Consider the following 24,765-nt stretch of genomic DNA (forward strand, 5'->3'; position numbering starts at 1 on the left):
AAGCAAGCTGCTTCCATCCCTTCTCAGCTGCGAAGCCCTCATCAAGCCCAGATCAGTTGAATAATTAATTCTGCTCCAAGCAGAGTGATGCTTTGGATAAAGCCCTACTTAAAAAAAAAAAAAAACCATAAAAATCTCAGGCGTGTTCTTCAAAGCTGCAGCTTCTCTTTTGAAGTGGTTCTTCTGCCATTTGCGCGCTATTTCCTTAGCATAAAAATGCATAGGGATTTCCACTCCCTTCCAGAGCCTCCCCCTCCCCTCCCCAGCCTCCTCGGAGTCGCTCACTGGCCCCTGACGCCACCTTTTCCAGCCGGCTTCCTTTGGGCTGTACACCCTGGTCAACAGTTCCATTTAGGAAGCTGTGTGTCTCAGCCTTGGAGGCAGCGGTAGTCAGGAGGCAGAAAGATTATTTCCAGAAACGGTTTGAGGTTTCAGATCCTGGTGGTCGAGGCCCCGTGGGGATGGGGTGCGCTGAGAAGGCTGCTGGCTGTGTGAACAGGGGCTGAGGCTGGGGGATGGACGGCGGCATTGGCTGTGAGGGTGAGAGGCAGGGACGGTGCTGTGGACTCCTCCCTGCACCCCAGGGCCCCGCCCCCCCCGGCCCCTCTCCCCGGTGGACTGCGGGCAGAGTCGTGCTTTGCCTGAAATGGTTGAGGAGACAAACACTGAAGCGTTCCTGACATCTCAGTCCTGCTGCTGCTCTTTCCTGCCTGGTCTGTTGGAGGAGGTGCTTCTCGCTTCGATTCCCTGGACGGTGCCCCCCTGGGTGGATGTCTGAGTCGGGGCCCCCAGCGTGGCCCCCTTCTGACGACCACACCTCTCTCTCTGCCTTATTTTTCATTTTAGATCATCTCTAACAACCACAGTAACGTGTCCCCATCTTTCTCTTGTAGCCTGGAGACCTGGTTTCCATTTGGGTCCTTACCCCATAGAATCTTGCGTTAATTTCTGTCCATCTGCACCTGTGACGTGAGTTCTCATGAGCGATCGCGTGAGGTTCATGGCTCCGTATCTTTGAGATTCTTCCAGGACCACAGAGACGGGGCACTGATCACCCCTCTGTGTGGACATCACACTTGGACAGCTCTCTCCTCTGAACGTACGGGCTCACAACTCACAAAGTTGCACCTAGCCTGTGTGCATTCCCACCCCTCACCCCCGCCGGGTGGATATGGGTGGGGTGGCTTCTTGAAGCCCCCTTTGTCTTAGTACGTCCCTGGCTGATCACAGCATGGTGGTGGTAGAAGTAGGGAGATCTGGAGTCACAAGTTCTGCGTTCATATCTTGCTTGTGCCTCTGAAGAAGAGTGTAAGGTTAGGTCATGAGCTTTTACGACTTGGTTCCTTCAAATGTAAAAGGGGGGGTGTGTTTCACCTGCTAGGGCTGCGTCACAAAGTGTGACGGACTGGGCGCCTTAAACAACGGGCACTTATTGCCTCCCGGTTCTGGAAGCTGGAAGGCCAAGATCAAGGTGACGGCAGCGTTGGTTCCTCCTAAGAGTGATGAGGAAGGGTCTGTTCTAGGCCCCCCTGCTTGACTTGTAGATGCCGTCTTGTCCCTGTGTCTTCACACCATCCTCTCTCCACGCGTATCTGTGTCCAAATTTTCTCTTCGTCTAAGAACACCCGTCAGATTAGATTAGATCCCATCCTAATGACTGCATTTAATTTCATTACATCTTTAAAGATTCTATCTTAAATAGAGTCCCATTCGAGGGACTTGGGGTTAGGATTTCAACATATGAATTTTAGCGGCGGTGGGGGGGGGGGTGGCGTATAACAGTTCAGCCCATCGCAGGGGTACTGATGCTCTAACCGCAAGTGGGGTCTGGCTGCTCGATGCTCAGAAGCCCACAGACAGGCCAGGTTGGTGGAAAGGGAAGTTTATTTTGGATGCTGAAAACCAGGTGGGGCGGTGGGAGGGCAGATGCCTGCCCAAGGCCAACTCCCCCTGTCCTACAACCAGTGGGCAAGAGAGAGGGGGCCACATGCAGACACAGCCCAGGCGGCTCTGACAGTCATCTTGAAACGGGTCAGCGGTGGTCCGACCAGCGTCCTCTTGACTGTTTTAGGTGCAGTTACTCTTCAGCTCCAGGGTCGGGTTGTTCCCATTTCTTTGAGGCCAGTTCTCGGCATTGTGGCCGCTGATGTCGTGGCTGCAGCCTGGTCATCATGGAGTTAACGTCTCCCGCCTGGTGGGGGCTTCAGTGTCTATAAGACCGCGCCCAGGACAGGGCTCAGAATATTATCTACAGCCCTTGAGGAGGAACTAAAGGTTCCTGACTTTGCTTAATGAGTAAACTACTATTATTTGGTGTCCTTTGACTGTTTTCCTTTGTTTCTGCATTTTCTCACTTCTCTGATTAAACGTATTCCTTGCCTAAAGTTTTTCCACCGACAAAAGGCAGGCTGAGGACATGGGGGTGGGGCAAGGACCATGGGGTCCTGCTCCGTTTCAGTGCTATCTGTCTGTGGATGGAGTGTGTTAATACAAGAGGCAGTTAGAAGCTGAGCACGGGATAGACAGAGGGTTTGGGCAAACATTGGGGTCAGTACCAAGGATGCCTCTTTCCAACCCACTCCATCTTCTCTGCCGCAGCTCACCCTGGATCTGGTGTCGCACTGTTTTAGTGCTTTGATTCCTCACCAGAATTTTATGGGACGAGCCCTCTTGAGTAATCAGTTCACTCTGTGGGTCGTGACTGTCTTACAGATGCTCTCTTGCTCTCTCTCTTCTTCTTAGAGTCAAGAAAAATCGTTTCATGATTCTATGGTTGTCGAAGCTATAAATATCGATGGTAAGCTAGACATCAGTTTTTTCTCCTCATCAGTGCTCTGATAAAGATCTCTTTCCCAGCACTGAGAATAGAACGACTCTTTTTTTTTTTAAATTATTATTATTATTATTTATAGTAGTAAAAAAAAAAAAAGGAAGGGCTGGCTTTTATAGAATAACCGTCTGCTTGATTTTCATAATCTCTAGCTGGTGTGACTACATGGGGAGAAACACACACCCAGGACATCCTGCTGACTCATCTTGAAGGGGGATCAGCAGGCCTGTATTTGGGAAGGTGATAGATATTTGAGGCCAAGATACCCCATCCAGGCTTTTGATTTTTCTGGATAAACACGATCCTGTCCCAGCATAAGGAGAAATATTTTGCTGAATGTTCTGAGCATTGGGAACGGAAGAGAATTGCTTGGAGCACTGTTCCCCAAAGCTGCGTCTGCTGAATATTAATAAGTTCTGTACGTGGCCAGATTGGTATGGGAAATGTAGGTTTAAAGAAAACCATTTCTTTGCTGTGGGGCTCAGAGTCTTTATCAGCTCACATAACGGATGTTGTCAAATTTTCTGCACTCATCAATGGAACCCTTTCTTTAGGAGCATCTCAAGGATTAGGGGGCTCTGGGAGGTGGCCACTCAGGACGAAAGGGGTCATTCAGGAGATTTTTGTCCACACACGGAAGTGTGCGTGGTGTCTTGGTCCACATGTTGCTTTGGCTACAGGAGGCACAGCAAGTCGTGATTGCAACCATTTCCAGTATTTTGAGCATAGAAAAACCATCCCTGGGTCACTGTGGACCGTTAAGTTCTCAGTATTAGCAATGCGAAGGCAGACATTGCCACGTTTTGAACAACGGTTGATAGGGAGGGAAACCCGGAGGAGGAGAATCCATTGTTTCGCCCTGTAGGGCGGTGTTTTTCCCCTTTGACTCAATGTACGTATTCATTTGAAAGGAAATAAAGCTCACGCAGCCCCAGTGTTGATTTGCGCTATTTTTACTGTCCCGTGACAGACGCATTTATAAGCCTGAATACTCAGGAGCGTAAAGTTAGGTATATGTTAGTCCTTCTGCTTTTGGCCCCTCTGCAGTCATGAAACCAAAATGTGTCAGTTCACATCCAAACAACAAAACCGATCAAATCTAAACCAACAACATTTTTGTGATGTGGCAGACAAGGTTTTGCTAAAAATAAATCACCAATTCCAAGACCCAGGGGCGCTGATGGCCGTGATCCGTGGCCTTTGCTGCTGGCAGGTCTGTCCCAGGAATTCTGCTGGAGGGTGCCGGTTCTCCCACTGCTGTTCTAGAACTGTTTGGGAACCGCCCCGTCTGTGCAGGGCTCCATGAAGGGATTTGGCCTGAGCTTGGCTCGAAGCATCATCTGCCCATGGAGCCAGCCCTCGAGAATCAGCCCTCAGCCGCGAAAGCCGTACTGCTTGGTACCCGCTCCATTGTAAACCCAAAGGCAAACAAAGGCACGGACATCCAGCAGCAGGATTGGGTTATAACGAGGTCACCCTAGTGATTCAGATGGTTGGTATTACTCTTTTTTTTTAGACTATAGTTTAAATGAAAACACAAAATTAAAAAAATTTTATAGAAAACTTTCAGACCTCTGCGAATGTCTGTGTCTTTGGGTCCCCATCAGAGAAGCACTGTTTTAGGCGAATGAGGTTGAGTTTTTGAGTTTCATCCATGGATCAAGAGGGCTGCGTTTTGTCTGTCTGTGCCTGTGTGCTGTGGTCTTTTACAAAAACGGCCACAAATTCTCCCCCTGTTGTCATCCTTGCTATGACAACGTGACCCTGGATGCCCTCAACAAGAGGTACAGTTGGTTTATCCATCCCTTCAACCTAGGTGGCCATTGGCCTGCTGTGGTACCAAGTGCGATGCAAGCAGAGACTTGACTATAGCTCTTGACATTGGATGTTCCCTTCTCTTGCTGCCCCTGAAACCCAAGTCTGCCATACGCGAGTGAGCCCAGTCTAGTTGCTGGAGGATGACAGGCCATGTGGAGAAGAATCTAGCAATAATAACTGATAGATGTTCTAAGCCACTAAGTTTCGGGGCATTTTGTTACCGACGATAAGTGTCTGATACATACGCATTTTTTTCCCTGGGACGAGAAATCTCGTCTTTTAGTGGATTTCTGGAAGGATCTGATATTCTGCAAAAGGATGACAGAGGTTATAGAAAAAGTTGCCTGGAAAGGCCAGCTGGGGGTTCTGAAACCGTTGGGAAGCCAGAAAAGGCTCAGCCTGGATTTTTTTTTTTAATTAACTTTATTGGAGTATAGTTGAGTTACAATGTTGTGTTTAGTTTCTGCTGTACAGCAACGTGAACCAGTTATATATATCCACATATCCACTCTTTTTTAGATTCTTTTCCCATAAAGGTCATTACAGAGTATTGAGTAGAGTTCCCTATGCTGTACAGTAGGTCCTTATTAGTTATCTATTTTATATATAGTAGTGTGTCAGTGTGGATTTTATAGGTATTATTTTAATGACCTCTAGGATTAAGTCTAGGATAATCATTGAGGATTAAAAAGAAAATACTTAGGTATTTGCATTCATTTAGATTTATATTATTGTTTTAAGGAAAAGTTATGTTTGGAGTTACAAGTAAAAGCATAATGGTTTAGAAAACTCTGCCAAGCACCATCTCTGTCAACCATGCTAGTAGGAAATCTGGCTCTTTGGAACACAGCACAGAGCCGCTTACGTGGAACAGAGATTGGAGGGCTGTTTGCAGGCTCTCGGAGAGCTGTATCTTTGCAGAGAGAGCCGTGTGGTGCTTTAGAATCTGTTTTATGTGATTAAATAGGCTTGATTATGAATAGTAATTTGGCATCAGAAATAGGAGAAGGTTTTGTCCCTAAAAAGATAGTTTGAGTAATAGCATACTTACGTAGCTTAAATAGAGTTAGAATTCTGTAATTAACTTTGTCTTCAGGAAGCTTTAGGCTGAGGTCACGGAGGAGATGGGGAGGAAGCTGAAAGATGTGGCCGTGGAGGGATCCGGGCTTCAGGGTGGAAAGATCTCACCGTCTGGGGAGTGAGCTGGGCTGCCGTGCTCTGCACATTTCTGCCGGGAAGGCGAGTGGAGATGGAGCTTTTGGGTGGAGAGTCACAGGGTGGGTGGCTGCCCGTCCCCATGTGGTCTCGGGGCTGGTGTTGAGGATCTTACACAATCATGAAGAGGAGAGAAACTGGCATTGGGTAGAAAGTCATGCTTTTTGCCATTACCTAGAAACTCTTTGATACCTCTAAGCCGTTTCTTTCCCTCTCTGCGCTAATCCCGTTTTCTTTCTTTGTCAAGGACTAAGCGTTTTGTGTTTACCCGGATTTTCGTCTTCTGTGTTTTATAGCATTTCCGCTCACATTTTGGAGACTTCGTAGTATTGCTCATTCCAGTTAAGTCACCGAGTTCTTGGTCCCTACTCTGTGCTGGGCCCTGACAGGAGAGCTGGAAGTCACGGCTTCTGCTTCAAGAATCTCACGGTTGTGAGATAGCCAAGGAAACTGAGAGTTACTGTGCAGTTCGGTAAATGGGATGAGAGAAACGTGAGTGGAATATCAGGGGAGCACAGGAAGGGAGGCGTATTTAATTCAGATGAGGCTGGGTTTATCCAGGAAGGCTTCCTGGAGGAGGGAGCTCAGGCTTCTTCAGGCAGGATTTTAAAAGCATCAGGGGTGGAACAATTAGAAGCTTGAAAACCTGTCTGGCTGGCGACAGACTAAATGTTGTGCTGTTATTGTAGGGAGGAGGGACGGAGCTGGGTTTGGGGGTGAAATCCTAATGCCTTCAGGCAAGGTGACCTGTGCTTCCCAAACCCGTAGGGACCCAGGACTTTGGATTGTCATTCTCCTAGTGTTTAGGGCTCCTGGCTTTGACCCAGGATCCCTCAACGTGTGGGCAAACGAGACAGGGAAGACAGCAGCAACTTGTCCCCTCTGCCACTCTGTGTCCCTGTTTGCTGCAAGGCCGGCCGCTCACCGCCCCTCACCAGCCTGGCCCCAGGCAGCAGGCCCCTGCTGGCCTCCCTGGGAGAGGTCATCTATTATGTAAGCGTCATCCGTATTCCAGCTGGTGATCAGGGGTGGCATTTAATTTTTTTCCCATTATGTGGAATAATTTCAGATCGTGTTACGAGTGTCATTATTACTGCAATTTCTCAGTAATAAAAACAGCATCCATTATTTCACGTTGCCCTGTCTGTCTGGGTTAAGTGGGGATGGCGGAGGCAGCGGCTGGTGGGGGGAGAAGACAAAGCCCTTCCCCACCCAGCGTTAGTGCACCCGGGTCCCGGGGTGGGAGGGGCGGCTTCCCCACCGGGGTGGAACGCCCGCCTGGCTCTGGCCGTGTGTGGCTGGCAGGGGCACCAATTAATCCTGCGACCTTTCTGTTTCCTCTTCATCGGGGAGTTGTGACCCGCTGACAAACCTCCATTAAAGAGACTGCACTCTGCAGGGTGGGGGAGGCGCAGAGACACCCCAGAGAGCCCCCGGCCCGAACTGACATGATAGAGGGTGTGCGTGTGTGGTTTTGGCGAAGGTCAGGCTCGCCACAAGCACGTGGGCGAGCATCAGAGGTCGGTCTGCTTTGTCTCCCCCGACGGCTGTTAACAGCAATGACACATCCCAGTGCGAGGAAGGTGAACGCGGGGAAGGATGCTGTTGGGATGCCGGGCAAACACCTCCAGCTGGCTGCCCTGAGTTCCGGGGGCTGCGGGTCCTGTGGCCTTCAGAACCTCATGGTGTTTCTCCATTTGTGCTTCGCGTGGCGGGGGGCTTTCGTTGCCATCGTAGACGTCATCTGGAGACGCCTGTGTCCTGTTGGGTCGTGCTGCAGGCTTTAAGTCCTCTTGTAACTCATTTCTTTGAGGCTCTAGAAACATCAGCAAACAGCAGTTATCTTCCTGGGACAGCAAATAGCACCTGGATTTTACTTCTTGGAGGAGACGTACATATTATGTTTTGAAGCTTTTTTTGGTTTTCACATCAGGCATATGACAGGGCTGCTTTCCTCCCTTCCCCCCTTCCTCCCTCATTGTGTTTCCTCCCTCTTTCCCCGTCTCTCCTCTCTCTCGTTTCCTTCTAGAAAGTGCTAGACTTTTCCAGTTCCTGCCTCTTGGCGTGGCCTTTCCAGAGTGGGTGGAAGGTCGTCTGTTTATTCTGAGCCAGAGATTTGTCCCAACCATTCATAATACTAATCATATGAAATAGTCACAAGAGGACAGTGATCTCAAGCTCCGTGGCCCTGGGTGGCTGTCGCCCGGTGCCTCCCAGCAGCCCCCTCCCTGCTCTCCGTGTGGCGCTGGATTTGAAGCATTGGGTGGGGATGGGGAGGAGGGCGGGGGATCACTGGTGGGGGGGCGGGGATGCAGAAGGAGAGGGAGATTTGTAGCTCGCGAAGGAGCTACAGGGTGACCCAGCAGCCGTGAGCGGCCCGGAGTCCCAGGAGCCCAGGTGAAACCATCGGCGTCGGTGGGAGGAGGCTGACTCATTGCCCCGCCGCTGGGCAGCCGAGCAGGCTCTCAGGGCTGCGGAGCCACGTCGACAACAGCTTGCACGCGTCAGATGTTTGCCCTGGAAGGGATCAAGCCCTCACCTCTCCGTCCTCGTGGGGCTGCAAGGATTGAGTGAGGTAGCCTGGATGCCAAAGCTTGGAGGAGATTAAAAAAAAAAAAGCCTCAGGAATGAACGGCAGTGTTGATATCAAGTAAAGCGGGGCATGCTGCCATCAGCAAAGCAAGAGGATGGAGAGAAGGAATTTCTCCCCTGGGGGGGACTTGGTCGCCCCCACGCAGGCCAAAGCTGTGTTTATTTAAAAAGCGCAGCCCCCCCCTCCCCCCGCAACCTGCAGTGTCCGTGCTGGGTGAGCAGACGGGGCTCCGGGGAGCGAGGGGTGGCCTCCGGCCCCCAGGACGAGGGCCACCTTGGCCCCGCAGGTGCTTCCTGACTCTCCCCCACTGTGGCGGACGTGATGATAGAGCCGCCAAGGTACGGCTGGTGTCTCCTGTCAGCCCGTTCCTTGAAATTCCCGGGGATGTATTTCTCTGTTTTGCTTCTCGGCCATTGAGATTGGAGGGTGGAGGGGTGTTGGAATCCAGAAAGGAGTCTCAACGGGGCCCCGGGAGGCCGGCCAGGGCCTGGGCTCAGGGATGCGTGGGGAGCACGGAGGCGTGGGAGCTGCCCCGGGCATCACCCTGCGGGTGCTCCCTGCCGCTCCCCCTGGGCCCAGCCGGCCCCGCCCTTCCCAAGGCCACATGTGGGACCGAGTGCCCAGGATGGGGATGGGTACAAGTGGGATCTTCTGGGGTTTTGTCCAGTTTTTTGTTTATTTTATTTATTTACTTTTAGAACTTTCATTGAGATATAATTGACATATAATAAACTGCATGTATTTAAAGTGTACAATTTGATATTTTTTTTCTTATTAGTAATGCACATATGGCAATCCCAATCTCCCAATTCATCCCACCCCAACACCCCCCGCTTTCCCCACGTGGTGTCCAATGTTTGTTCTCTACATCTGTGTCTCTATTTCTGCCTTGCAAACCGGTTGATGTGTACCATTTTTCTATATTCTGCATATATGTGTTAATATACGATATTTGTTTTTCTCTTTCTGACTCACTTCACTCTGTATGACAGTCTCTAGGTCCATCTATGTCTCTACAAATGTCCCCATTTCATTCCTTTTTACAGCTGAGTAGTATTCCATTGTAGGTATGTACCACGTCTTCTTTATCCATTCATCTGTTGATGGACATTTAGGTCGTTTCCATGTCTGGCTATTGTAAATAGTGCTGCAGTGAACATCGGGGTGCATGTGTCTTTTTGAATTAGGTTTTCTTTCCCAGTACTGGGATTGCTGGGTCATATGGTAATTCCATTTTTAGTTTTGTAAGGAACCTCCATACTGTTCTCCGTGGTGGCTGTATCAATTTATATTCTCGTCCGCCTTTCTAAAAGGCAGCTTCTGAGTGAAGCTGGGGTGGGAGTGTTTTAGTTCACCCCACCCCCGGCACTGAAATAAAGCAGTGCAACCAACGGAATGTAGGTTGGTGTCATGGTCAAAGGATATGGCCGGGAGAGGTGGTGTTTGCCCCCCTGTTCTTTGCCTGAAACCCCATCTTCGGAAATCGGTGTGGCTTGTCCCCTTCTGTTCAGGTCTTCTCTCAAACGCCACCTTCTCAGAGCGACCTCCCTCAGCAGCATACCTGGGGGAGTCCCCCAGCTTTGCGTTGCATAATGAGATGCTAGAAGATGCTAGAAGAATGGCTGGCACGGGGCTCGGACCCAGTACACATGACAATTATCCTGTGTAACCACACCAAGGATTTATTTTCTTCTCCACCTTATCCCCACCTGGCCCTCGATTTTGTAATTTATTGTTAGTTTACTGTCTGTCTCTGGAAGACCTGTGAGGACCGGGGACTTGGCTCTTTTGTACCGTCAGGCCCTAGAGTGGTTCTGGTGTGCCAGAACCATTTAATAGAAATTTGCCAAGTACATGAAGGCAGGCAGGCAGGCTTCCTGGAGGAAGCCACAAAATTCTTATCTTGACAGTAAAGAAAGGGTTTGTGCATTCTCAGCATGACCCACAATACAGGGAGGTCCTGATCATCCTAAATCTTTCTAAAGCAGGGTTTCTCAGCTTCAACACTGTTGGCTGTGTTCTTTGTGGTGGGGGCCGTCCTGCACGTTGTAGGGCTTTTAGCAGCATCCCTGGCCCCTACCCACTAGGTGCCTGCACCCCTCCTCCCCCTCACCCCCACATACAAAAATGCCCATTGCCAAATGTCGCCTGGGGGGGCAGAGTCACCCCAGCTGAAAACTACTGTCCTCAGTTGAAACCAGGGTCTCTCCCGGCTGCACCAGACTGACCGGGACCAGTCACAGCAGCAGCCCCGAGCATATTAAGGCGGCCACACCTCGGCTGTAATGAAGTGGTTCTCTTTCCATATCCTTCCCCCAGCTCCACATCAGTCACATTCTAAAAAGAAGCAAGACAAAGGAGAAGAAACACCAGGGGACCCACACACTCTCCTAGTGAAACATGTCTGTTATGGCTGCAGTGACTCCTCAGATGTCAGCGTGAGATGTAGGATTAGAAATAATTAAAGCTTATAAACAAACAAAGAGCTGCGACTCTGTGGCCCGTGGCACACGGCACAGACACCAGCTGTCACTCGGGGCGGGGTGGGGGGAGAGAGGCCGGCCTTCTCCAAGTCCCTTCTGTCCCCAGGAGTCGTCCATCTGCAGTGTCAACCTTGACTCATACAGTGGGACAGGCTGTCTCTCTTGGTGCCTCTCCCAGTGACAGCAGGTGAAATCCCACAGCCCCTAGGATTCTACAGAGGACAGAACTAAGAACTTTAACGAGGACAGCTCAAACCGCGCCGCCAGGTTCTTTTTCTCTTTTAAAACAAGGTTAAAGGAGGTGTCGGCACCCTCATTAAAGTGCATTGTAAGGGAACTACATTCCATATCCTGTGATAAACCACAATGGTAAAGAACATGAAAAAGAATGTATAACTGAATCACTTTGCTGTACAGTGGAAATTAACACAACACTGTAAGTCAACTATTCTTCAGTAAAAAACAGTGCATTATAGAGGACATTGTAAATAAATGATTAGGACAGTATTAATATGTTGGAGAAATAAGAGGAGGTGAGAGGAAGGGTTTATGTTTTCATTTTTCACATTTGATTGGATGGAGATAATGATGTAAAATATCTGAATCATTAGTTTCTCTTTCTGATCCCTGATCAACATGATGGTGAGAAAACAAGAAGGGGTGTGTGTGTGTGTGTGTGTGTGTGTGTGTGTAAGACACAGCCATGTATAACTTTTGTGAGATTCCTTCATGAAACTTACTCAAGAAAACAGTTTTAGTATTTGCTTATGAATAGATGCATTTCGGTGATTGGATTAATAAACCTTCTGCTGTCCCCTGTTAGGGACACACGTTTTAAATGGAAACTTCTGTTTGTTTGGAACTATTTTTGCCTGGTTTTCAAACAATATCTGCTGTTTCTTTGCCCATCAAGATGATCCTGTCACATTCCTTTAGGGTCAGAGGGTTCCTGTGGATGTCTTTGTAAGAGACGCTCAGAGCCCCGTTGTAGATTCGCTTGTTTGCTCCTCACGGAGATGTAAACTCCGTAAGAGCTAGAACTTTGTAGTTTACCAAGTATCTGCAGACTTGGCGGCCAATAAATATTAGTTAAATAAACATGGGGATCAAAATCAAGACTGCAGAGGCTTCCTAGGTGGCGCAGTGGTTAAGAATCCGCCTGCCAATGCAGAGGTCACGGGTTCAATCCCAGCTCCAGGAAGATCCCACATGCCGTGGAGCAACTAAGCCCATGTGCCAAAAAAAAAAATCAAGACTGTGTAGTTAATGAACAAATGGTCAAAATAACTGGTTACGGACAAAGCAGAAGAGTGACGTGGCAATTTAAGGGCATCTGAGCTCGACTCCAAATGTGCTGTGTCCTCCACAACTCTCACTTTTCCTCCTTTGAGATGCTTTTGTTTGGCTCTCATCCCCTTTGATCTCCTGAGAAGTGCTGACCTTGGCTCCTGCGCTGAGGCTGCCACTGAGTGAACCTGCCCTCCAGGCTTCTTCGGACAGTTCGGGAACTGAGTCCGTTCTGCCATCTGCCCGGCGGTGATGAATCGTGGAGGGGGGGTTTTGATGTCCGACCCGCTCTTTCCCAGTGTGTTTTCCCCATTTCTAGGATCAGCACCGACGCCTCAGGTCCCCAGACGTTCTGCAGCCAGAAAGCTTGTCGTCTTGCTCGTGACTCAGCTCAGCCTGGCAGCTGGGTCTGGCCCGGGGACAAGCCCGGCCCGGGGCTCTCGGTAGAGATGGGCAAACTGCCTGGGCCGCCGGGAGCTGGAGGGGCCGGGGGGCGTGAAGACAGGACAGGTGTTACAGTGATGCCCCTGCTTCTCGTTTCAGGGTGCAGCGGAAGACCCCCAGACAGCCCTGGCACTGAACCTCGACCCTGCGTTGATGAAGAAGTCCGACGCTGAGGGTCCCAGGCTGCTCTTCCCCGAGAGCGAGCTTTCCATCCGGATAGGTAGAGCTGGGCTTCTTTCAGGCAAGCTCCCTGCTGCAGACCCTGGGCTGAGTGAGACAGGAGAGACTCAGGCCTGGTGGCGGGAGGGCTGGCAGGGAAGTGCCAGGTGCTCTGTCCTGTCCTTGCAAAGTACCCACCCCCCAACCGTTGCATGGGGCTGAGCCGGCGTCTGGCCCTGTGCTTTCCTTCCCCATTGCTTCTCCAAACCACCTGCTTAGTGCACAGGAGCTAACAGGGACTTTTGATTGTTTTTCCAACTTGGACAAGTGGGCGAGGGCCACTCTGATGGGGTTGGGCTGGTTTGGGTTGGAGTGGATGGGCACCTGTCCCTCTGTCTCCCCGTCTCTGACGGACCCTGGCTGTTCTTGCCATTTACGTGAGTTTCATCTTTTTGGTCCATCTGGGGAAACTGTGGGTGTTACTCTCACTGTTTGGAGCCAGAAAACCTAAAATCACTGACTGCAAACTCATGCCTCTTCTCTTAAGTCAGAGGGACTGTGTCCCTCGAGAGGAATCGGGTAGCAGTTCCTGAATCTCCGTGGGGGACGTGCCGACTGGGCTGGTGACCCCCGGGAAGGAGTGGAAGGATTATGCTGGCTTCCAGTCTCGGTGTAAGACTCCCCCCTTCTTGCCCGGTCATGACTCACCCGGGGCCGTTGGCTAATTTAAGTGCCACTTTGCATCAGGAGAGGTGGATGCCTTTCTTTTCCTTTGCATTTATTTAAGTGCCGTGTTTAACCAGCAAGCCCCAGGCACGGTGAAACGTTTTTCCTTCCCCCTCCCCCCTCCTTCTGTAAACCTCAGACTCGGGAACTAAAACCCGGCAAAGGATGCTGAGAGCGGCTGCCTCCTCCCTTGCTTGGAGTTCTCTCTTCGGTGAATCAGGGAGAAGCGGACTGCTGACCGGTCGCTGTCTTCACATCAGTGATTTAAGGGAAAGCGTCCTCAGGTTTCCGGGCTGGCATGTTAATTTGCTGTTTTCACCCTGTGTCGGCTGTGATGATCTCTAGACCTCGGGAGAGTAACCGTACAAAAGTTACAGCCATGCCCCAGCCAGTTCTCAATTATCTGTGTTCAGATTATGCCCTGCATGAATTATTCATGGAGAACTCGAATACCTTCTCCACTTGGGTTGCTGCTCACGGCCTCCCACCTCTTCTGACGTGGGGCAGGAGCAGGAAATGAAAACTCATCTAACATGAGCTCAAGTCATAGAGGGTCAGCACCAAAAACCTGCCCCCGTGTCCAATCACTCCTGTCGTCCGTACTCAAATCAGAACCACTCAGGTGCTGTCTGCTGTTCTTTTATTGGAGAGTCAAGAGCTGTCTGTTGACAAGATGGGACACCCTCCTCCAGTAAAGATTGTCATTTTTCATGCCGAGTTGTGGGAACACAGGGACTGGAGGCTTTCTGTCAGTTCTCCCCAGCTATCCTGTTGTGGAGCTCCTGTGATCCCTTATGAAGACTTCATCATCCTGATAAATTTTTTTTTGCTATAAAAATAGAATAGGAACACCTTTTAATTTATTCTGAGGCCAGTAACACCCTGATGCCAAAAGGATATCAAGGCATCACAAGAAAACGACAGACCTCTGTGTGTGTGTGTGTGTGTGTGTGTGTGTGTGTGTGTATTTATTTATTTATGGCTGCATCAGGTCTTAGTTGGGGCGCATGGGCTCCAGAGCGCGTGGGCTCTGTAGTTTGCGGCACGCCGGCTCTCTAGTTGAGGCACGCGGGCTTAGTAGTTGCGGCACGCAGGCTTAGTTGCCCCTTGGCATGTGGGATCTTAGTTCCCCAACTGGGGATTGAACCTGTGTCCCCTGCACTGGAAGGTGGATTCTTAACCACTGGACCACCAGGCAAGTCTCAAGACCAGTGTAGTTTTTAATAAGATACAAAAATACCCAGATCACTCTAATGCCATATTTGCGGTCCTGGTTCTGAGCCTTCTCTAGGATGAAGAAATTGGCCAGATTTTATTCTATCCCATTTTTTCAGTCTTCAAGGCCACAGGGGGAAGGTTCAGCGCCTGTCAATCAAAATAGAGGTAAAAAGGGGCGGTCCCTTTGAGATGAACCTTTTCCTATGGGGCCATGGGGACATAGGGCCAGCGGGAGTTGACTTAGCCGGAAAGTCTCCCAGGGTCGCTGGATCTTCTTGGCCACCCCAGGGCTGAGTGGTGAGCGGTGGCCGCGTGGGAGGCCATGCAAGCCCGTCCTCTGCTCAGAAACACCTGGGCACCGCCTGTTACCAGGTTACCAAGCAACCCTCGGTCGCTGTTGCTAACAGTTCAGACACAAAGGCAAATGCAGCGCTCAGGGGAGCGCAAAGATGGTTTGCAGAGACCGAGGGAACCCAGCCGTCTCCGGAAAGGTTGCTAGTCTTCTCACCTGGACACACCTGTGGGTGTCAGGCAGTTGAAAACTCTCAAACTGATAATGGCTATTTGATGACTGCCCCGTGCAGATCAAGTCTGAACGCGCGTTATTTGCACCATCTGGATTTGCCCTTGAGCTGCTGCAAATGGAGCCCGGAGATTGGTTTAATGGGTGTTTAGTGAATAACATCAGCCTCTAAAAAATAACACTGGCGCTGCTGTTATAATGTCCCATAATTGGTTCAAGAAGAGGAAAAGCCAGAAAAGCCACGCGGTGGGAGAGGAGGTTCAGCTGCCCTGAGCGCCGCCGGCAGCCCGAGCTGGGAAAAGCGTTTATGAGTGCTTTCCTATTTATGTCTTGCTGCCAACTGTTTTACAATAGCAACTGTTCTCAGGGCCGGGGATATTTTGGGACTTAAGCTAGACCAGACGTTCTTATAAACCAGTCTCTCTCTCTGTCTCTCTCCCACCCCACCCCCTCAACTATTTCTCTATCTCCAGCCAGCTTTCTTTTAATGAAGAAAGTAATAACACGGATTGCAAATAAAAGTGATTTTTCTTCCACCTTCAGATCCCTCACAGTCCAGGTTCCCATCTCGGACACAAACACTGTTCCTAGTTTCTTGTGTTTCCTTTCAGAAATGCTACGTTTATCCCATCATACTTGGCCCATTATTCTGTGCCCTGTGTTTTTCACTCAAGAAACATTTTGGATTTTGTTTCCTGGGCATTCATTATTCTTGGCCGTGATCTTACCTAATGAGTCCTTTGCTGTCATCAAGACTGTGGCAGAGAGCACTTTCACACGTACTTCTCTGTGGGCAATCCTATCGTCGGGTAAATTCTAGAGGTGAGGCCAGGGGTTCTGTACGTCTGGGGTCCATGAGTGGGCACCAAAGGCTTTATGAACCTCTTGGAATTTTATGCAAACAGATGTGTGTTTTTGGAAGGCAAAGGTCTATAATGTCCATCACCCTTTACACGGCTCCATGACCCCAGCGTTTATCTAGAACTAGGGTTTCTTTGCCTCAACCTCCCCTGTTCAGCTGCCAGTGGACTTTTTTTTTTTCTCACTCACACTCTCTTTAGGCTAAAGAAGGGTAGTTGTTAACTGCCCTATTTCTATATGCTGTTTGTTCCGAGAGAGGAAGTTGAAACTCTTCGAGTGGTTTCTTTTTTTTTGCCCCCATGGATCCATTAGCATGGCAGATAGAGAACTGTCTGTGATTTTGTGTATCTGTGGAAGGAACAGAAGTAGGCATTATTTTCCAGAAGAGACAGAGGTGGATTTAATTGGGAAATTAGTTGTGAAGTGGCTTCTATTTATTATCCGTAAACCTTTCCAAAGCTTGTCGGGGGGAGAAGTGAATGGGGTTTTAAGTCAGGCAAGCATAAGCCGTAAGAAACTGGTTAGAAGCACATTTTTCCTTGATGTCTTATTCTTTTACGTTAGGGGAATTCACCTGGCAGCGATAATTCTACCCGGACAGCCTGGCAGATGAGAAACCATGTTTCTGCACGCCGGAACAGACGCAGACCTGGCATCGAGGGGGTTATAAATTTAGAGACACTGCAGCCCCAGCCGCGTGTGTTTGTATCTGAGGAAATCCTCACTGGTTGGGCTCCTGACTTGCTGGGTGGCATCTTCCCGTAGAACTAGCACTGATCTTGGGAGCCAGAATTTGCCTTTTCCAGCTCAGTGTTCCCAAGTGCCTGACTCCCAGGGGAGCATCTACAGGGCTTGTCCGCTCAGAATCAGGGTGGCGCTTGGTTGTTCTCTGATGCCCTTTCCCCTTCCCAGGGTGCCCCCATCTCTCCTCCAGGTATCGTACTGTCCGCTTTCAATCATGTACTTGGAATCATTCCTCGCCCCATTTCCCCTGTTAAGTATCCTCCCTTTGGTGCCTCTAGGAAAAGACTGGATTAACTGTTGGACGTGGAGGCATCAATTATGGACAGTGTTCTACTCCTGCTCGTGTGTTTACGTCTTAACCGGGGACAGTTTCCTTAGCTAAATGATGAACCCAGTAGATGAGTTTTCACACGGGTTGGCCTTGAAAGCTTATATCTTTCAGCACACCTGTGGGTCTTTGGGGTGGGGTGAAATCCCTTCTCGGAGGCCAGCGGCCTGTTCTCTCTGTAAGACCAGCCGGACGTATTCAACTCCCAACTCGTAGATTTCCTTGGCACTGAAATTCCTTAGAATAGCCGAATCCTCCGGAAGCAAACAGGACTTTTAAAAACAGCTTCAAGGCTCCTCTGACAATCACTTTTTTCTTTTTCCACATCTTCCAATCTTCCTGACCTTCTTCCTTCACTGATATTTCCAGTCAAATTTTGTATACTTAAATTTGATCAGGTGTCAGATGTAGCTCCGAGGAGAAAGTTTGATTTTTTTTTTTATGACTAGGTCTCCAAAATAATATGTTTAAGGAAGTCTCTGAAAGGTTATTAGTAATTTTGAATTTTTATCAGTGAGATCTCTACAGATGAAAGAATAACCACAGTTATTCATGTAAATGTAATGTCGTGGCATGTGGTTTTCACAGTTAGCCTCTTTTTTTTTTTTTTGGTCTGTAACTGGTTGGTTGGGGGACATTTCCAAGCCTCCTCCTGGCCTCACTGAGAGGAGTTACCTGGAACCTGAAAAATAGGCAGGTTGTGGCCTGGCTCTGTCCTTTCGGGACCAGGGCCTGTGACCTGGGCTTCTTCATGCACACGGACGTGAACCCACCCTGCTCAGCACGTGGCAGTAGCACTGAGGCTGTTCAAATGTGCCACATCTTAATACCCCCCCAAAAAAACCCCAAAACACCCAAAACTATTTTGCCGAAGGGTGAAGAGCAAGGTGTTGAACAGTAATCATGACCAGGAGCCCTTTAGTATCACGGATGTTAAGTAAGGAGGCAGTGCAGAAGCACCCTCTGGACCAGGGCTCTGTGTGGGTGGCCTGAGTGCTGGCGTGTCCGGGCTCAGAGGAGCATTATTAGCTGGGTACCTTTTATAGATGCTTGTGCTTTGGAAGAGTGTTACAGTCTGCCAGCCTCATCTTTACCACTCCAACAGCACTTGGCCTGTTTCCTTGCTTTTTTTTTTTCCCTGTCCCCATTTTCTGAGCTAGGCAGTCAATTTAGAGTGTATTTTCATGAGGCCTGGGCCTAGAGGTAATTTGGTACTTGTATACATTTGCTCGGGCCGGCATAACAAAGTACCGCAGAATGAGTGGCTCGTACAGTGGAAATCGGTTTGCTCACAGTTCCAGAGGCTTGAGGTCTGAGATCAAGGTGCGGGCAGAGCTGGTTTCTCCCGAGGCCTCCCACCTTTGTTTTTAGACGGCCACCTTCTCCCTGTGTCCTCCCCTGGTCCTCCCCCACCTGTCTGTGTCCTCATCTCCTCTACTTACCAGTCCCGTTGGATTAGGGTCTACCCAAATGACCTCGTTGTGATGTAACTACTTCTTCAAAAGCCCTATCTCCAAACACAGTGAAGTTCTGAGTCCTGAGGGTTAGGGCTTCAATGCCTGGATTTGAGGGGGGACCCAAGTCAGCCCGTAATAACGCTTAACAACTTTTTTGAAATGTTGTCTTCCCGTGGATGCTAACCCACCTGAAGGAACGCCACGTGGCACAAGCTCTTATTTGGTTCCCTCCCTCCCGCTCTCTCCCCTTCCTGCCTGCCTGCCTGCCTGCCTGCCTGCCTTCCTTCCTTCCTTCCTTCCTTCCTTCCTTCCTTCCTTCTTTCCTTTCTCCCTGTCTTCCTCCCTCCCTCCCTCCCTTCCATCTTTTAGATTCTCTCACTGTATTTCCGTCTCTTTATCTCTCTATCTCGTACCTGGATGTGCTGGGAATGTTGAGTGAGCAGTGTGGAAAAGAGTTGGACGAAGCTGCAGAGTTTCTCCAAGGCAGCAAGGAGAGAGAAAGTCAAATGATTCCAAGTCCGATCTTACAGGCCTGCTGGCAGGCGCGCAGCCTCTGCTAATGAAATTAAAGGGGCGGGGCCATGCTGTGGCCCACCACCATCGCCTGAAATGATGGACCACCAAGGTGACTTTGGGGGAGGTTCATGTTTATGTGCACTGGAGTGTGTAGACGTGCTCTCCTGACTGTGTAAATTCCCAGGGCTGCCGTAACAACGTACCGTGTGCGTGTCTTCACGGAAACGTTTGCTCGCCCAGCTCCGGAGGCTAGACGTCTGAAGTCCAAGCATCCGCAGGGCCACGCTCTAATGACGTCCTTGATCCTAATAACTTCTGGGGGCTCTGGCACTCCTTGGCTCGTAGCCGCATCCCTCCAGTCCCGACTGCCGTTGTCACGTGGCCTTCTTCCCCGTGCATGCGTGTGCGTGTGTGTGTGTGTGTGTGTGAGTGTCTGAATCTCCCTCTTCTTTCTCTTATGAAGACACCAGTCGTCGACTTTAGGACCACCCTAATCTAGTAGGACCACTTCTTAACTAAGTGCATCTGCAAAGACTGTTCCCAAGGAAGGTCACATTCTGAGGCTTCAGGGGGACATGAATCTGGGGGGAGCCCTTTTCAGCCCCGTCTGTTCACCGACCTCACCCTCTGATCCCTTGGTGGCCAGGCCTCAGGGGGCTTGCTTAGTCCAGAGGGGCTTTTGTCGTGCACAGGGGAGGGAGAGGGGAGGAACAAGGTGAAGCTAATCCCGGCAGTGACAAAAACCCACTTAATTCATCGCGCGCCTTTAGAGCAGCTGCCAGGGCTCTTTGTTTGAAATATTCATTAAGCGTCTGCTGAGGAGTTAGGGATACTGTCTCCTTATGCAAAATTTAACATTTGCTGGGCTAGCAGGTTCTATCATATTTATTAGGATTCTGACACATCCATTTCAGTTCATAAGTCTATTAACAGGGAAATGTGTTTTTAATGTGCTTTTGGGAAACAGAGCAGACAAGTGACTTGGGCAGCACCAGCCCCCGTCAGGATGTCCCTGCCAAGCTTTTATTACCCAGAGATTTAGGGGTGCTGCTGCCAGCGCCGGGCGGGCCACCCAGGCTCATTTCAGATCATTTTGGTTTGCTTTTCAGATGTTATTTTTCGCGGAAGCTCCTTAAGGTGCAGACGCATAGGGCGGCACTTTGGTTTCAAGTATTTCAGATCTTTAGGAGACCTTTCTATTTCTTCACTCCCATCTAGGTTGTTTATTTATTTTTTTCCCCTTTTGGCTTTTATGGAACGTGTCCAAGAAGGAAGCTGGTTTTGAGCCCATGAAACTGGGGGGAAATGGGTGCCACTTACTCAGAGAGGCAGCCGCAGGGAAGGAGTGGGCCGGTGGGGTAGTTGAGGAATCGGGATTTGAACCTGTGTCCTCCCCAGCGACAGCTCCGGCATCTGGGACGAGGTTGGTGCCAGGCAAGGCATCTGTGACACGAGCTCCATTCAGCCTGGGCACGCACCTCCTGTCTGACCTCCCGTCTTCTCTTTGGGCTGTGTGCATTCTGGCATTTTGTTCTGCTTTCTTCTCTCTGGCGCATTTCTCCCCTCCTGGGACCAGAGGAAGAAAATAGCTCGAAGGGTCTGAGAGCTAAATCATCTGTCTCAATGACACGTGATGTTGAGGGTCGTGGTGTTTTGGAGATGTCGAGGGATGTGTTAGCAACACAGCTGGTTCCCCAAAACAGGACTAACTCTCAGGGTTCCCGACTCCTTGAGACCCCCAGCTGATGACTAGGCAGAGGCATTCCTTGAGGGTGACAGAGGACGCACGCGATGCCTCTCGCAGCTCTTGGATACGTGAGCCAGAGGTCTCTGCCTTCTTCCCTAAGAGACCAGGTTCAGCCAGCGAGCGGTACTGCCACGCTGACCGCCAGCAGGTCTTGGAAAGATTTGCTCAGGTCGATCTTAGTAAACCTGGATCATGTTGTTTCCAGTGGGGAAGCACCTGTCATGCACATAAACAGTTAGGAGATACGTGCCTTCAAGGAGATTCCGATGTTCTCAGGAAAGAAACCTGGGCATTTTGGATGGTTCAGCCTAACGTATGTAAACCTCTAGCCATCCCTCAGGTGCGTCTCGAGTACGTCGTTGGTGCTCCCGGACGGAGCCCTCCATTTTGAGTTATTTTGGGGTAAGGAGTGAGGTCGAGTTTGAGGTTCAGGCCTTTTTTTAAGAGGGATGTCCAGGTGTTGCAACATCATGTATTGGAAGGACTCACCGTTCCCCATGGAATTGCTTCGGTGCTTTTGTAAAAAAGTTACTGACCATATTCATGTGGGTCTGCTTTTTTGGTTTATGTGTCTGTTCTTCTAAGAATCTCACACTCTCTTAATTATGATAGCTTTATCCTAAGTCTTGATGTCAGATATTGTGTGTCCTCCCACTTTGTTCTTTTTCAGAATTGTTTGGTTTTCTAGTTCCTTTGCCTTTAAATGCAAATTTTAGAATCAGCTTGCTAATATCTACAAAAAATCCTGGTGGGGTTTTGGCTTTTGGTTGGGATTGTATTGAATCTATAAATCAATTTGGGGAAAAATAACATCTTAATAAATCTTGTCTTCCATTTCATAAACATGGTCTATCTCTCCATTCGTTTAAGTTGTCTTTAATTTATTCTATCTGTGTTTTGTGGTTTTTAGCATATATACCGTACGGATATTTGGTTAGATTCATACCTAATTGTTATGGTGCTAGTATAAATGGTACAGTATTTTAAATTTTGATTTCTCATTATTCACTGCTAGTGAACAAATAGTATTGATTTTTGTGTGTTAGCCTTGTATTCTGCCACCTGGCCAAACTCATTCATTAGTTCTAAGAGTTTTTTGGTAGATTTCTTGGGATTTTCTATGTCATGCCTGTGAATACTAACAGTTTTATTTCTTCCTTCCAATCTGCATGCCTTTTATTTCTTTTTCTTGCCTAACTACACTGGCTAAGCTGTCAAATGAGACTGGTGGGAGCAGACATTCTTACCTTATTCCTGATCTTAGGGAGAAAGCATTCACTCTTGCCCCATTAAGTACGTTGTTATCTATCTATACGTTTTTGGTAGACGAAAGGCATTCGTATTTGAAAAGCCACCAAGTTCCTGAAAGATGTCATGATGCAGAGATGGTAGAGTTGGAGTGGGCCAGAGAATAGAATACTCTGAGACTGGCTTCCAGGCACAGTCTCCCAGGTGAGCGGAAGTAGCGGCAGGTATGGCTACCAGGGCCTGCTAAGCTCTCCTCTGAGCTTAGCCTGGCAGCCTTGCTTTCCGCAGGGTGTTGCCAATGGTAACCTTTCCCCTCCTTTTCCGCAGTCCCCCAGGACTTCTTGGCTTGGTTAGCAAGATGTCCTCCTTTGTCTGTTTCGCCTCACCTGGTCTCTCGTCTCTCGGTCTCTCCATCTCTCCTGGTCTCTCTCACTTGCATCTTCTTATCTCGCTCTCCTCAACCCTGCTCATCTTGTCTCTCCAGGGATCTGCCTCCCTTCCTTCCTCCCTCTCTCTCTCCCGCGCCCTCAGTGCGCAGGGTCCTTGGAGCATCCTCTCGGGCTCTGCCGGGCCCAGCAGTGCCGTTTGCAGCCCCAGTGCTGTGGTTCCTGGGTGGTACAGTAATTGGAAAAGCTCTTCAGAGGCACTTTCTTCCCTCTATGCATGGAGACCCACGGGGGCAGATTCCACCCTGGGGCCCCTCCCCTCTTTCTAGAAAATCTGATCCGGGTGCAGCTCTCCTCCAGGCCTTCGCTTCGGGTTGGTTTTGCAGAGCGGAAGCCCGTTAGCCGGCAGCGCTTATTATACTCATCTGAGCGATCCACTGACAGGGTCCCCGCCACACATCTGGGGTGGAGCGTCGTGACAAGTCTAGACACCCGCGAGATATATGACAGAGAACTGGCCTCTCCTTGAAGTCATCCTTCAAGTGTCTCGGTGACACTTGTACAACCCACCCGTCATCCGGCCCGACCCGACTAGAGTTATTAACCACTTAGCATCAAATTGTACTTGCTTCTCGCCTGTCTCCGCAGCCAGGGGGCAAAGAGGATCTGCATGTTAATTTCCTTTCTCGCGTGGTCTTTCTTCCAACAGGCCTCAACCCGAGGACTCTAATTGTACCGCACTTCTCCCCTTGCTGTTCTCTTCCATCTCTGACTGGAAAAGGACAGTAGGGACTCAGGTTCCAGCTGGCATCTAACCGGATCCTATTATCTGACCGAGACTTCAGAGCCAGTTTTTTGCTAGTGATGGGATTAAGCAGTCCTGTCGCTCAGCCAGTTTTCAGGATGGGACGAGTGGAGCGAAGCCTTCGGGGGTGTTATGTGTAACAGCGAAGGGAGGGAAAAGGAGAGGCGGCTCTCCCAGAACAAATGAGCTGCTCCTGGCTCCCCTGCTGGCCTGCTCCTGGGAAGTTGTGGGGCCCCAAAAGCTTGTTTAAAATGCTGACTGCAGAAGGGTGCACAGAGGCCAGTTTTTTTCTTTAATTTATTTTATTTATTTATTATTTATTTTATTGGCTGTGTTGGGTCTTCGTTGCTGCACACGGGCTTTCTCTAGTTGTGTCAAGCGGGGGCTACTCTTCATTGTGGTGCGCGGGCTTCTCATTGCGGTGGCCTCTCGTTGCAGAGCACGGGCTCTAGGCGCATGGGCTTCAGTAGTTGCGGCACATGGGCTCAATAGTTGTGGCTCACGGGCTTCAGAGCACAGGCTCAATAGTTGTAGCACACGGGCTTAGTTGCTCTGCGGCATGTGGTATCTTCCTGGGGCAAGGATCGAACCCGTGTCCCCTGCATTGGCAGGCAGATTCTTACCCATTGCGCCACCTAGGAAGTCCCTCAGAGGCCAGTTTTTTTTTTTTTTTTTGGGGGGGGTACACCAAGTTCAATCATCTGTTTTTATACATACACATATCCCCCTCAAACGCCAGTTTTGATCGTGCATCTTGACTGGCAGAACAGAACATAGTGACTTGGAACTTGTATTCTGAAAGTCTGATTAGGGGAGCTCCAGGACAGGGCGGCAGAAGCTCCGCTTCCCCACCGCTCTTTTCATTTCCTCCCACCCTTGTTTCCCATTTAAGTTGTGTGCAAAGTCAGGGGTGTTTCAATATCACATTGCAGTGGGTCCAGGGAGGTAGACAAGCACATTCCCGGGAGGGCACCCTTCAGCACCACATGTTAAACACAGAGATGCGTCTTATCTTCTAAGCACAATGTCTTCTTTGAATCTATCGGCGGTTATTTTCTTTAATCTACAGGGCGCTTAACGAGAGTTAAATCTACAGTTTCCAAGGGCTCCAAGACCCCCGGGACACCACCGGAGAGGCCAGGAGGGGAAGAGTTATCTGCCTTGATTCCCATTTCTCTCCCCTTAAGAAATAGAGATGCAACTTTAAACTAAAATGTGAAGTTTCAGTATTTAGAACATTTTAAATTGAATAGAAATGTTGGCTCAAAATCAGGGGGCAGATGTGTCTTCTAGGGTTGCCGTGATGTCTGTCTAGATGCTCTGAAGTAGCTACTCACCTCTTCTTGTTTGGACCCTCATACAGTGACCCTCCCAACC

The 24,765-nt window shown here is 49.6% G+C and overlaps 1 protein-coding gene across 2 annotated transcripts in view; it reads left to right on the forward strand.

Annotated features, from left to right (window-relative positions):
- The window catches only part of SLC39A11 (solute carrier family 39 member 11), a 336,039-nt gene that overhangs the window by 88,509 nt on the left and 222,765 nt on the right, over nucleotides 1–24,765 (forward strand). Inside the window, exon 5 of one of the 2 annotated variants that reach the window (XM_057716107.1) lies at nucleotides 12,770–12,911. In XM_057716107.1, the coding sequence (XP_057572090.1) occupies nucleotides 12,770–12,911 (142 nt within the window). The remainder of the gene's footprint in view (nucleotides 1–12,769; nucleotides 12,912–24,765) is intronic. The other variant, XM_057716109.1, reaches the window with a different exon arrangement.

The sequence above is a fragment of the Hippopotamus amphibius genome, chromosome 17, assembly GCF_030028045.1.
Source record: "Hippopotamus amphibius kiboko isolate mHipAmp2 chromosome 17, mHipAmp2.hap2, whole genome shotgun sequence".
NCBI classification, from domain to species: domain Eukaryota; kingdom Metazoa; phylum Chordata; class Mammalia; order Artiodactyla; family Hippopotamidae; genus Hippopotamus; species Hippopotamus amphibius.